Consider the following 15,514-nt stretch of genomic DNA (forward strand, 5'->3'; position numbering starts at 1 on the left):
AGACAAATTTTGGTTGTGTATTGGTTGAGTTTATGAGAATGATATATCATTATTATACAATTAATGATCTAATCTCACATACGCTCTTGATATTGTTAAGCCTCTGTCATCCCCAGATAGATTAATTGAGAGAGTCTTTTTGATGAGCCGCTTTTTCATATTGTCTTAATAAGATGGAACTATAACCAATTTATATTGTTACCTTACCTCATACTCACATAAATACATAGACATCTGACAATAAGATTGTGCATTTAGGATTGCCACTTAGTTCAAAACATTTATTTATATATGGATAGGTATTATTGTCCATGAAGATGTCCATGATAGTCATACAATCAACATGTAAACTATAAGTCTTGCCAAAGCTCCTAGAAAACCAATGGTATACTAGTGTAGCCCACCTCAAGATAGTTGGACGTATATGCTTTACCTATCTAGTTATCTCAGTATCTTATCTGACTAATTATCACTACTAGAAAACATCATAATCTCCCGTGTTTCACTCTTCGTGGTCCAGAGAGTATCATATAAATGAGTACTAGCTGCGCGCCATTACCTACAATGATATCCGAGCTTGATGCAATTTATTATAAACAATAAGTCAATAGAGAAATTATTGTGACAGTCTTTGATATTGTCCCATAGACAACAATACACAGTACATGGCCCATGCGCCCTATGTATCCAGGTGTTTTAAAGATACATGCGCGAATGTGTATTACCCTCTATAATTATTAGCAGAAACACAGCATCATCTAATTGCCATTGATTTTAGCTCACATATCACATCAGTGCTTTCCTCTGCAACATAGTTGGCTTGTTTACCGTCTCCTCCTCCACTTGACTCTCGTTCATCACCAGACACACACTCACCACACATGTAAGTGCAAGATAGCAGCTGTCAAGTATTGTGTATATATCGTGGTAGGGATTTGGATGAAACAAAACTTTAATACTAATTTGCGTCGCAATTTCTCAAAAATTAGAAATTTCACATAGTGAGATGTGTGAAGTCATAATAATGCATGGAAGCCTGATGTAGCGTTTGTATTGTTTACAATGCGACTGGATACGAGTCTCGGATGTAGATGCCAACGTCAATTTTCTCATGGATGTGAAGCCTGTGAACTAGACAAGTGCTCTGGGTCTCCTCTGATGGCCGCATCCGATATCTTAGTTACGAGCAGGAGCAGACCTATGTATGAATAGTCTGAAGAACATCTCTCTTAAAGATCACAATACATTAACACAAAAACCAGAGTAAGAGGTTAAATAAAACATGTGCTCATTGGGTCAGATTAGTTGCTCTGTACATTACAGAATATTAGTTATAACTTCTACTCATTATGGCAGTGCACATATACAAGTTAATAACAGTAATCGACAAAGTACCTTAGGAACTTGTGATGTCATGCTGACAACAACTAACTCACATTGCTTTTCTATGTTGATATAAATCATGGTTGTCGCGGTGACATTAAAGAGCTAAAAGGAGAAGTGAGGATTAAGACTGATATCCTGCACAAGTGCCTGGTTCTCAACACCAAAGCTTGGAATTGCTTAGTAAGCTCCACCATTTGTAATATATTTCCTTTTTGGTTAGGAACCGGATGCGATGCGTTCTCCTCTTCCACATTCATAGCAGATTAAGCTGGTGGACTCCTGCAGTATTGCCATTACCTTTTTTTGTACCCGACATTGTTACCTTCTGTACACGGAGTCAATATATACTCAGGATTCTAGATGTCAACTTGTTGACCTGTCTATCACACATACTAATGAATAGATATGCTCAAGGCTTAGGGTTCGTATCATGCCTCATTGCTTACTCAAATCCTGATGAGTCTATAACATATCAATTTCCACTATATACAAGTAGGCTAATGTGCATTTCCAAGCATTGTCTGTCTTGGGATGAGCCTTTCTGTAGTATTAAAGTTCTTTAGTCATTATATATTAAAACATTTCTCATTGTGAGTTCGAGAGACAATGTCTCGAAATTCTTATTCTACCTTCATAAAACATAAGCTGAGTTTGATTTGGTTCAAGTGCACGACTGATGTATGTTATGTTTAATAGTCCACTCTATATTAGAGTTGTGTCATCGCCAAAAGTTGAAAATGCTTCCGTTCCACCTTGTGATGCCATGAAAGTTGTAGTTTTCAAGTTTAACGCTACACTTCTGGTTACATTGTTTTATAAAACTAGAGATGTAATGTCCAATCATAGAAAATTATGCCTAATCTATTTAAGTAAGGTGTGTATTGGAAGTTTATAAAACAACTACAAGTTGGATCATGCGCCTGAAATATCTCTGGTATTGAAGTTCAACATTGACATCCAAGCGGAACTAATTCTCTTGCATAGCACATAAGGAGTTTTGCGTGGGTTTCGATTCCCCCGATCGCATGCCTTTTCTGTATGGGAATCTATTATGTCATTACTCCATGTGTCATGGTGGGTATTCCTCTTGGAGTCATCTCCAGAATATTCCGCCTCATCAACCCAATAAAAACTATCACTCTCTATAAGTTAATTACATAACATGTAGATCAAATTTAGATCCTGATCAAAATCTAGCCTACAAGATCATGGAATACATATGTAGTCTCCAGGGTGCCCATGTGATCACTGAAAGTTTTCTCTAACAGGGAACTAATATTTAATCATGGTTAAGCTCGTTATCTCAGGCCAAACTACAACAAAGCAATCTGATGGTAAGTTCTTTTAGTGCAGACATACTATAGAATGAGCGACTCCATCACGTTGCAAGCTCAGAACAATGTCAACAATGGTAGCAAAACCTACCATGGCAACGATTGTGATAGAAAAAGTCTCATCATTTATAGCAGCTGTAAGTTGGCTATTACACACTTATGTACAGTTTTTCTTATTTAAATTATATAGTAGGTTGTATTTCTGTGGATTAAAGCTCACCATACTTCTGATAAACAGACTCTCTAAATAATAAGAGGATATGTCTTGACTCTTTTTAGCAAGTCTCATAGTGCATCTAGATCTCACTATGATGCGAGATTAAATGTGCGTTGTTAAGGCAATTCGACTATGTCAGTCAGTATTTATGTATTTAACAAAGATGTTCATCTATCATGCTTCAGAGAGGAGCTTTCTATATGACAAGCGATGACTTATGAAGCTTTTATCATGTGTTGTCGCTGTTTATAAGGCCTTGTGGCTACTGTCACTTTACCTCAAGAGGAAGTTTCTAAGATGAGCACTGCGGACGCCTGTCTGATACGCGTCGCGATAGCTCTATCGTGGTTAGGACGACAGTGTCATCGCCTTTCAGTAGATCTAATGCACGCCCGGTTACCAAACCACCACAGGTTGAGGCACAGAGGCGTTTTCCCCACTCATGACATGTCGTTGAAGCATACCACAAGGCTCCCACAGAGAGGACCTCTGTTACACTTTACAAATTCATCGATCTTTAGCTGTAGGCTTGCAACTAATGGCACAATTGCTTTATCAACTATACTATTTCAATAACCTACCCTCAGTGAAATTGCTTTACTGGCTTGTAGTGTGTAATACACAAACCTGGGCAGGCCTAATATATGGTATTATAGGTGTAAATTGAGATAAGATACTAAATTAAGGTCAAGAAAAGACTGTACAAAGTCTGAGAACTTAACATCTCGTACCAAGACACCTAATAGGTACAATATACGGATGAAGAACTAATGAGAGAGAGTGACACTAAAGTGATACGGATAGTTAGTGATGAAACCAAGAGTGACTTATTGAATTTGAAGTCCTTTATTAGTCTCTATGAAAAAAAATAGAACTTATGCAGGTTAATGGCTTTTACAATTGTTTTCACCTTTTGTGCTGAGCTGGTCTAACAATTTAATACTTATAATTACTCTGTTTTATAGCCACAAATGATTGTGACTATCATTATCCTACTAATTCTGCGCAAAAGTAGCACCAGTCATGCCCGCTACACTTATGAAACACATAGATCATACATAACAAAATTCATCACATTATCCTAGTTGATAATTATCACCTTATAAATTCGAGATGAGACAATCCGCATGTTAGGCTAAATGTTTTATAAAATATCACGGTTTGTCTCTGTACTGAATTATCACTAGCGAAAATTCCTCATGAGATAGTTGCCTAGTTAGGATGTCATATTTCTCTGTGACTCAATCTTGTGGTCTGTGTCCCTTTTCTGTGTTTATTGTATCTGTTCGGAGTATATGTAGGCAGCGTGGGATGATTAGTGAGAGTTCTTCGTCTTTGTGTCATTTACATGGTGCTCCGCCTCTGACTTAATTCAATGCTCGTGTTACTATGTTTAGATGTCTATTTTAGGTTATCAAGAGACATCTGACACTCGCTCCCTCACTACTCCACCGCGTTGGAGTGGGAGCGTTCTATGGCAGATTTCTTATCTAAAGCGTTGTTAAATAGGAAATGACAGTGCGAGACGGAGCAAGCCAACAGCAGAGTCGGGTAATAGTTTCTTTCATCAGGTGCACAATCAAAGACCACCAAAGCGCCATGACCAAAATACAACCAGGTAATTGTGTGTGACCAAAACCTAATCTTACAGGTTTATTAGGGCCACCTGTAATAAAAAAACACACCCTCCCTTCCCCCGCATCATAAAAACAAGAACAGACTAAAGAGTTCCTCCAGGCTGTTGCTCCTTATGAGGATCTGACATTTCAAATCGCCATTCACATCCTAGTGCTGTTTGTTCTCCATGTGAATTTCAGCTGTTGGCTTTGACAGGCAGCGCTTTGTTTGGAAATCTCATGGGAATAATAATAAGCAGGTTGTCCCCTCTCCTATGAACGCATCTCTCAGCCAAAAGCTTTGATAAACTCTTCAAAGCCCTGAATACATAGGTTTTTGTATACACATCTACAGCATGGATTTTCCTCTTATTTTAGCTGCCAGGTTGTGTTCACACAGAGGAGATGGGGATGTGATGTTTGAAAAGATCGCAGGAGAAAATTGAGAAGTGAGCTACAGCTGAGTGGATTAATTATAGTGAACTCAGGTCAGTGGTCCGGCTTAACTCACAACGGGTCTAACAAAACACGGAAGCGGGCAGAGCTTTTTAGAAAGCAAAAGGCTTAAAGCTACGCTGCGTAACTTTTCTGTTTAACCTGATTGCCCTCATGGAGAAGTTGATGTTTTGCTTAGACGTACCATAGAGACAAGCTTGTGGTGCACAGTAAGACAGGATGTTTTTCAAGGTACTTCCAGAAACACCTACTATATAATTTAATAAATGTGATGACAGCTGAAAGTTAAATGCCATACTGTAGATTCCAGGCAAAGCAATAACATCTCCACAGAAACAAGTGAGTGGCAGACACTTCACCAGAAAAGTTACTTAGTGCACCTTTAAGATTAAATTCTATTGTCATTGAACAAAATACAGCAACATTTCAATAAGGAATTTATTATTGTGTTTTTAGGGATAATCAATTTGACTATTTATTGTGATTATAGATTTCCCAATATATGTAAATCATATTAATTGAATCTATGCTCACTTGTACTTGCCATTCACCCTGTTGCAATCATTCACCCTAAAATCAGACATAGTGAATTGATCCATTGATTCTGCTAACCAACATCATCAGCTTTCATGAAAAACACTGGTGTAGCTGAGTAACGACCCTAACCTGTTAAAGTGTTGTAGTCCATCTTCAGATCGCTCAATATATTGACTGACAGCTACTTAAAAAAGCTCTGTCGATCACAACCGTCGATCGGCCCACTCACAGAGTAATGGGACTGCTCTCTGGACACTTATTTGTCTCACAATCGTGATTTGAACAAAGCAATAATGCACAAGCAAAACTGAGATTGTGATATTGACTTGAGAAGCCGTATATGACTTAAAGGGCCCATATTTACATTCCTCATTACAAACATACCTGGAATTGTGTTTTGTTTCATTCACAGGTTTAACACACAAATCTTGCATATTTAGTTCTTATCTCAAACAGATAACACTCTGTTCCTTATGATGTCATGCGGTAATACAGGAAGTGCACTGTGTTCACTGTGTTTTTGAATTCCACACATCTTCACTAGAATCATTTGGATGATTTCAGCCCTGGAACTGCCAGTCTCTACTGAACTAAAGGTGAAAGGTAACTGTTAACTGGTAAAATTACCACTTCATGCCATCACAAGGTGGAACAGACCATTTTGAGCTTTGGAGATGTAGTCAGAGTAATAATACAGGCATACTCAAAATATGTGTGAATGAAACAAACCCAACTTCAAGTATGTTTTTTGATGAGGTAACAACATTATATCATGACTGAAAGCTCACAAGACTCAAATTTGTGTAATATAGGATCTGTAATTGTTAGATATTCATTCTCATACTCAAAAACCAACTTGGGTCTTTAATTCAGTTAGTTATTATTTATATAGATCTGCAATATCTAGCTAATATTATGTAATAACTCCCCATTGGCCATATAAATGAATCCAGTTGGCTTTAAAGCTCTATTTCACCTTTAACCTCTAGTGCCTCCCTGTCTCCTGCTTGACTAAATATGGCCTTTGACTCCAAATATGAGATAGCAGTGGTATAAATATCTCCTACTGTAGTCAATAAATTGTCTTAACATCCATGAGAGTATAGAGTACAGTTAATACAGAACATTCCACGCGGGATTGTCCAGATAAGCAGTTATATTTAAGGTTAAAGTCCATATTTGAACCCTCAGTCGCCTTGTTCTTCTTTTATAGTCTACCCAGTCCTTTCCATCATCTAAAAGCACAGAATCACACATTTGCCGCTTAAATCCGGGGGTGAAGGGGTTAAAAGCTTTCTCTGCAATAAAGAGGGCCCGGCTTATCCCTAGCTCTATTTTTAGCCCTCACACAAGATATGTGCACGTGCATGCATGGCGAACAAACAATCATTATTTTTGGCCTCCCGTGTTGAGCTCCTCTTCACGATTGAGCGCTTTGCTGCCTTGTGCCGTGCTGCTAAAAATGGAGCGCAGGACGGGTGCACGCCTGACACAACCCCTGTCTCTTTTGTGGCCCTTGTCTTTGTGATACAAGCTCCATCCAAGAGGTAATTTCAAATCCTATTGTCACTCTCGCCCGCCGACCACTTGCTCTGACATGTTTCGGCCCTATACAAAACCAAATTACGAAATTGCGGTAGATTGCAAAATACGCCTAAATGGCATGTTCCCACAGTGCGGCGCCCGCCCAGTTCAGATGGAGCTAGTGATGTCACAATTCAAACTTTCGTGTTGCGATTATTGTGAGAAGAAATGTCATAGTTAAACAACAAACTCCTTAATTTAGTGTCCAACCCTTTCTCATCAAGGGTCAGATATCAAAACACGGATGAAGCAGAGGGCTGATAAAGGGCTATAGACTGGTTCTCAATACAGTGAATAAATTGTACATTATAACAGGTTAGAATGAGCCACAGCCCTTTATCCATGCTTTATCAACTTGGCTTTATCAAGGTGCATTTAAAGTGCAGTGCAGTAAAATGTTAGCCTGGTTCATCAGCCGGTTTCACTTTGTTTCACTTCATAGAAACCGTCTGACCTCACAGTGTTGGAATTTGTTTGCTCGATGATAGGCGGTTACTTTTTGTCATTTAAGCAATCAGTGCTATTTGGTAGCCACATATGTTATGCACCGCTAACAGGGCTAACTGGTATATTAAGCTCTTCCCAAATCCCGTAGGAAGAAGGGCAATAACGTCTTTGCCCTTGATGAAATTCACCAAACATTCTTTTTATTCCGGCTTTATATCCTTGATCTTGAATTGTTGTCAACACAGAATGTATGGCTCTTTGTTGATTGGCTGGTGCCCAAACTTGCACTTCTGGGGTTTTTGCGAAACGTCTATTGTATTTTGATTCCTGACCTAGTTGCTGGAGAGAAATTAAATTGAGTGGAGGCACTAGGTGGTGCCAGCCTGGCTATTAAAATGTATAGCTGAAACTAAAATGGGCCGTTTCACCCACTCTGTGGAGAGATAGCCCTGTTTACCTTCAGAATGCCTGTCTTTATGGGTATTTTGAGTTATAAAACCACGTGTAATTTAATAAATGTAAGGTAGAGCTGTTTAATGCCATACTGTAGAGTGTTCCAGACAGATCAATAACAGATCCATAGAATCAAATAGGTACCGGACTCCTCCATATGACATAAAAAGCCAAAAAAAAAAAAAAACTTAAACTTTTCTCAGAGTATATAAAGAATAGAAAGCACTTAATTTCTATTCTCAAGTTCTTCTTTTTAACATTTACGATTATATTGACCTGCATGATCCCGATTTTCGATTATCCAATTAGTCTTGATTAGACCTTGATTAGATGAAGCTCTTGCCAGCCAGACAGTTTGCCACTTCTGCCCTCCCGTTTGGCCCTAACTTGGCTGGACATGGCTCCCATTTGTCCCGAACCGTTCCACGCCAATACCCTCCGCCTCCATAGCGACCAGCACCCACATACGCACACAGGGTCACAGCCCCACCAGTTTCTCACCGAAATCCATAAGAGCCATCCTTTATGTAGAGTTTGATGGCGCACGCTCGGATTTTAATTGATATTAGGACAGAGACAGCGGAGAGAGAACATGAGCTAATGAAGGGAAGGGGGACATGACTTTTGTCCCTGTGTATTTTTTTTGTCTTGTCCCACGCAGGGAAACTGGATACAGGGTGTTCTGCCAACGACCTGTCAGTGGCAGTTACGGTTTACTCTGCTGCCTCTGAAGCTTCTGCTCATGGCTTTTGACATAGAGCTCCACAGTGTCCGATTCAACCCAGATCAATGCTCTGGACATGAAGTAACTGTCATTTAAAGGTCCTATATTACACAAAATTGACTCTTGTGAGCTTTAAGTCATGTTAGAAAGCTGTTACCTCCTCAAAACATACCTGAAGTTGTGTTTTGTTTCATTCATGCATGTCTGTATAATTTCTTATTATTAGGCTGTCTACATCTTCAAAGCTCAAAATGCACTTTTCCACCTTGTAATGTCACAAAGCCGTAGTTTTCAGCTTTTTTTTAAACCTTCTGTTCAGTAGAGAGTGGCAGTTCCAGGGCTGAAATTATCCAAAGATTCTAGTGAAAGTGTGTGGAGTTTAAAAACACAATGAAGCACTACCTGTTTATTACCATATGACATCACAAAATGGAATGGAGTGTTTTCTATTTGAGAGAAGAACTCAGCCTAAATATGCAGGTTTTATGTGTTAAACATGTGCGAAAAAAAACAAAACACAACTGTGGCTATGTTTCTGATGAGGAAACAACACCATAACATCATCAGATCAGAAAACAGTCTAATATAGGCCCTTTAAAAAAATTAATGCTGTCCTGAACAAGTTGTAAATGGTTTAAGTGAGGTTCTGGAATTAAAATTACACTCTTGCACCTGTTATCTTATAGCAGGAGTGTTGTGTATTGAAACATATACAGTAAGTACAGGGTAGACTTGTCACGATAAATACTATATCTGCTTATCGTTCACTATATGAAAGCTGGAACAGTATTTTTTGGGGTCAGTATTTATTGTGTGTATGATTTATTTGCACTACTAAGTACAAAACTATTTCATTCTGCTGTTTATTTTTTGCAGTTCATGATTTTTTATCATTATTATACATTTAGAATAGTTTTTGTGGTTTAAATCTGCTCTTGGGTTATCATATCAGTGGCATAATTTTATTTGAATATTATAGTTTATCATCAATATTTACTTCAGCAATATATCAAGCTTCAAATTTTGTTATCGTGACTAGTAGAGGGCCACAGACCAGTGTTCGATACAGTGATTTATATGGTTGTATGTAATAGAAGTTTTGACGTTCAAGTATTGACTATGATCATTTGGGCCAATTCAGAAGGATCGTCAACAAAAATTACTCTAGTTTGGATACCGTAGTTTGAACACCACTGCTGTATTGCAACTGCCCATTTTCCTGTGGGTGTTTGTTGTTACCGTGTACCATGGCTTTACAGTTGTATCAGTCTCCATAGCAACCTCCATGACGGACATCCATTAGGGTCACTTCGTAATCATTATATTAAAAGAAACATTGACCCCATTTACGATCAGATGATGTACTGGACAGGATGTTGGTGAGAAGTGTAGTTATTGTCTGTGTATCTGGGAAGAAGGCTGCAGCCTGTCCCAGCATGCAACGGGAAAGGTCAGGGAACCGCCCAAAGTCTATACAGTAAGGCCATTATATTGCATCTATAGACAGAGAAGAAATCAGCTTGTCAAATTGTGTTTTAAAGAGCGCCACTTACTTGTTAATGTCCAATCAATTAACCCGAGGCCTCAGTGGGTTTTGTGCTGCTGAAATTACTTTGATTGTTCAGTGTTAATCAAGCTGAAGCTCCTGCTCTGATCGACTGCTTCTCCAGAAGGACGTACAGTCTCACTCTTTAAATTATAAATGATCTAATCACATACAAGCCAATATGCAACTGTCAAAGTCCCATTCAAATCGCACATCTGGATCGCGCCTTTAATAGAGTCTGGAGCTGTGTGTTTCATGTCATCTTTGACCATTTACTGATGTCATAGCTAAGTTCCAGACATGCAGCATGACGACCACTGTTTAACTAGGGCATCCCCGCTCATTTGTGATGTTATATCTAATGACGCCACTCTCCATGCAACACAAAGAGGAGCTCAGACACAGTGCCAAATTGCATTACGCATGTGTTTTTTTAGTTTACCAGTACAAATGAGGGTCAGCTGGTTGCTTCCAACATTTCACGAGATTTGGAGCCTATCACACTGTTTCATGGGGGCTGTGACGTCAGCCCTGCCCTGGGAAGTGACTGTGTGACCCAGAGGAAAAGGCTCTTGAAGGAGAGGTGTGTTTGATTAATCGTATTGTTCCTGACGAGTTCACCTTGCTCGCTGGAGTCACCCTGGCCCGCGCAGCCACAGCGGAAGTGCACTGAATGTAATGAGGCTGTCCCTCTTTGTAAACGCCACCACGCCACAGACGGACATCTTACTTCTCCCACTAACAAAGCCTCCTGTCGATGACAATGCGCGGGCCATGCCAACACAAGTCTAGCTCGTCTGTTTCACACTATATTCATGTTACACTGTGGTAGACACATTCTCTTGGCTCATTATTCTTCCAGCTCCGATCATAACATGCATGTATTTCAACGAGCTGTAGCTGCATTAGCTGGAGTTGACTGACTCTTTGCCTGAGGCTAAGCAAGGCTATTTTTAGCCTGCCTTCTCCTGATGCTAGCCCAGTGGGACTGAAGAGAGAGGAGGATGGAGAGAGAAGGAGCAGAATTAGGAGGGGGCTGCTGTGTAACTAGGCTACATCCAAGATTGATAGACCCTGTTGCCAAGGTATAGGGCACCTCTCCTTGTTGTGTGTCTGTTAGTACACACCTGTTCTCCTGGAGCTCAGGTATCGTCTGTGGCTTGCTCGGAAAGGGAATACATTTTGTCTAACTAACCACAAATATAGACATCCGTCCCTCTAAATCCCTCACACTTAAGGCCAAGATGTAAAACAGCTCGTAGCGATTTGTGCAAAAAGCGGCGTAGAATTACTCCCAGCCACAGGTGTCATCGCGCACAGACGCACTGCTCATTTCCATTGCAAAGAGGCAGCAGCGTGCGTGTCATTTGAATAGGCTCGTCAACAGATATCAAGTCTCATTGAAGTGCATGTGTTTGTTTTTACAGTGGCAGCAGCGTGAGGCGACGTGACCACCTGTCTGCTCCTCTAATGTTTCCTCACCTTTTACATAAAGTCCCACACGACTGCGGTTATAGCACATCATATATCTAAGTCAATCATATGTCACCAACAAAAAGCAGCAGGAACATTCAATATCAATTCAGTATGTTAGGATAGTTGTTTATGTTAAAGAATCAGGCTTCAGAAACTCATCTAGACCTCTTTCCTAGACTTAACATGTTTCAAAGATTAAATTAAAACACCATCACTACACAACATTATAAAGGACTCATAAAAACACACATTATAGCACTTTTGTTTTACCACCAAACACTATTCTAAACTCTGTCACATTTGACAGAACAGCATGATACACAGACGATACACAATGGCTTTATAAACCATAATTACTTGTTGCTTACACTACCTCTCCTCAGACTGGATAAACATCTGACTACAAAAACTAATGACAATTTGCAAACCGCCTCTGCCGGTAAGAGGCTTTATGTAAATAAAAGCCAGTATGTTCAGATTTGTTTGAACAGGACCAAGCGCGATGGTGTTGTCTGTCCACACCCAAGTCCTGGCAAGGGATGGGTGCTGAAGAGGTGTAGCTGCTCGTGCATGGTGGTGCGAGACAGTCGTGCACACCACGTGCACGTCCTGTGCACACTCATTCATGTGCACACGCATTCACATGCACGCTGCAATCAGCCAGTGCATCCTCCAGCTCGCTAATTGGATGTGTGTGTGTGTGCCGTGTGGTCCACGGAGGATTCCAGAAATAGACCAGGCGTGCTTATACTCTTCTCATTTATTCATCCAAGGGGATTTTACATGGTTTCATCTCCTCTCCACAGAATAACGTGTGTTTGTGCACTTCAGATGTTTGTAAGCCTGGGACTATATACAGCGCAGGTGCTTTTGAGGGCTAAAAATACCCCACATATAGAAGGATGTCACTTCCATCCCGGTGCCTCTTGTGTCGTTTGGAGCTGTTCCGTTGTTTTTCCTCCTCCTTACCTCTGTCTTCCCTCTCTCCTCCTCCATCCCCTTTCTGTCGCTCTGCTTTTTATAGCCATGTCTTCCCAGGGCTCGGCAGCTACAAAAGCCTTTTCATGTTGCCACTATAATTACAGCCTCCACGCTGCACAGACACTAGCGGAGAGCGCACGGCACAGCGCTGCGTCTTTGTGTCTGCATGTGCGTGTGTGCGTGATCCGCATGTGCTGTTATACACAAAAGGGTGAGCTATTTTTACCTCCCGCTCTGGCTCTCCATCCCCCCACCCCCCACCCCTCTCCACCGCCGCTGCCAGCCACATTTGCTATGCTGAGCACAGGCAGTATCAGTCCAGCCCCAACATCCCTGGCTCACAGTCACATGAAGCAGCGTTTGTGCTGCCTGTGTGTGCTGCCTGTGTGCGCTGAGCTGCTCATGGCCGAGGCGCGAGCTGTCGCTGACCCCCAGCCGGCCACTTAGACCATCCCCGCTCAGCGTCGCTCGAAGCTCGAAGTCTCAATGTTGCGGACCATATTTGAAGCGGAGTGTTCTCTGTCTCCCACAGGAGAGGGGATCCTGGGGAAGGAGCAGCCGCTGGACGTTCTGAAGACATCAGCGCTCAACCACATCCCAACAGGTTGGACTGTTTGTGTGTGTGCATGAACTCACCACTCGCCTCATTGTGTATGCTCTGCATGTTGTCAAAGTCTCATTCAAAAATATCCTCCCGTGTCACTAGTCTATGTGCTGCTACAGACTGTGCGTTTTACTGTTTGATTTTTGGCACGCTCCTGGAGAGATTATGTGTTCCCAAAAAAATGAATGACTGCCAGTAGGATTGACCAAAACAAGTATTAGTGCATCTTCGCTTCACAAGTTCCACAGACTCTTGGTCCCAAAGCAAAACTCCTTGGTCCCAAAGCAAAGCAGATTGACAGAAAACCATTGAGACAGCAGATTCAATGAGAATTGTATATTTTACACTGGTCTGCTTATTTGTAGTCTTGAGAGAATGACAACATTAGAGAGGAGGAGGCGCGAGCATGGAGGCAGTGTGAAGGAGCTGACAGTTTGGATTGAGAGGGGAGCAGATGGTCTGAGGAAATCTGAAGGAGAGGTAGTATATGCATAATGTATTCTCTAATGCTTTAATGAGAGCTCTTCAACTGCTCTGTGCATTTCATTTTGGGCTCAGAGTACTATTTGACATTTTGCTTATGAATAAGAACAGTACAGTAAAATATTTATCATGGGCAAATTTGTTGTGAAATATCTGCTGTCATTGTTTCGTGCTTGCTCATGGTAAAGTTGCACATGGTTTTTAGCCTGTTGCACTGGATCAAACCACTAGCCCCAGTGTGATCTTTGTTTGGACCCTAAATGCCGCGTCCCAGTGCCTCCTCATCCTCTCACGTTGTTGTCGGGCTATTTTCTGCCTGCCTCCGGCTGGGCTGATAAAATATTGAAATTCACTGGTGTGACTTCATCAGATATTCTTGAAATCTGTTGTCTTGGATACTGAGCTGTGGCTTTCACGTTTTGTTAGCGCGTGTGACCCAGACCGTTTGCTAGCTCCAGGAGTCTTGTCTAAGAGCCGTGCTCCCTCTAGTTCGGAATAGGTTTCTCTTAGAAAATGAGAAGTCATACTGTTTAATAATCAAATGCTTTGTCATCCCAGCCTATGTAATCAGATCCTGCTGGGTGCATTTAAGGCACAGTCCTTTAGGAGTGCACTTTAAACCTCTCAAACAGTATACTTCTACCACGTTTATATTTATCAACACAAGCTCAATAACATGTTAAGTTTGGAGTCCATGGGCATTTATGTTTTTGGTCTGATTCATTCCAATACTAGAGAAATAAAAATATAAACACCTGGGTATAGTTAGATAAGGAGACTTGCATAACACATTGTCAGATTTTGGCTCGTCAACTTCACCTGAATTGACTTAGGTATGAGAAATATTCTAGTACTTTTTCAGCCTGTGCCTGCAGACTGGAGTCAGGCTACTTTGTCATTACCCTCTGCCACAGAGGTGTCTCAGAAATGCTCTCTCTAACTCTACGTGCATTTGGGATCATAACGCATTATATCGCAAGATCATGAACACAAAGAAGAATGTAACTCATGATGTCAGACTTAGTCAGCTCCAGGCTAAAGGAGGTTATGCTCTGGCTTTTGGTAGACCTTTGCACATTTCTTAGCAGAAACCTTGCAAGGATGTGTGTGTTGTTCTTGGCTGTGCGCTCCTGTTTTGATTCGCTGCTGAGCTGTAGTAGACTTGTTATGATTATCCACTCTTCTCACAGGTGAGGTTTGCCAGGTGTGGGGTGCCAGGTGTGGGGTGCCAAGTGAGGGCTGGCTGGTGAGGGGTCCAGGTGAGGGGTGGCAGGTGAGGTTTCCCAGGTGAAGGTTCAGGATGAACCTGGACATGTAGTCACCGCCACTCTTGCGTAAGCCCTGTTCACTCTCAGGCTCACAGACATGTCCTGTACCATTGCGGTCGATGGTGTGATGCCATAACATGGCCCCGGCATGCCAGGGCTCGCTATGGCAGAACACGACTCACCTCTCCTTCACGTCTGGTCATGGTGCTGTTTAAAGGGCCCATATTACACATTTTTTAAATGTACGTTACAGTGTTGTTTTCTCATCACAAACATACCTGGAGTCGTGTTTTGTTTCATTCATCATGTTTAACACACAAATCCTGCATATTTAGACTGAGCTCTTTTCTCAAACGGAAAGACTCAGCAGGAAGTGCTCTGAGGTGTTTTTAAACTCCATAC

General features: G+C 41.2%; 1 protein-coding gene across 4 annotated transcripts in view; it reads left to right on the forward strand.

Annotated features, from left to right (window-relative positions):
• hdac4 (histone deacetylase 4) overlaps positions 1–15,514 on the forward strand; it is a 72,159-nt gene that overhangs the window by 15,726 nt on the left and 40,919 nt on the right. Inside the window, exon 3 of one of the 4 annotated variants that reach the window (XM_020917055.2) lies at positions 13,290–13,361. The exons of 1 other annotated variant lie outside the window; for it this stretch is intronic. In XM_020917055.2, coding sequence (XP_020772714.1) covers positions 13,290–13,361 — 72 coding nt within the window. Of the gene's footprint in view, positions 1–13,243; positions 13,376–15,514 lie in introns of those variants that run through there. 2 more of the 4 variants (XM_055164106.1, XM_055164118.1) reach the window with 2 other exon arrangements.

The sequence above is a fragment of the Boleophthalmus pectinirostris genome, unplaced genomic scaffold, assembly GCF_026225935.1.
Source record: "Boleophthalmus pectinirostris isolate CB_2022bp ecotype Guang Dong unplaced genomic scaffold, ASM2622593v1 HiC_scaffold_11, whole genome shotgun sequence".
Lineage (NCBI taxonomy): Eukaryota > Metazoa > Chordata > Actinopteri > Gobiiformes > Gobiidae > Boleophthalmus > Boleophthalmus pectinirostris.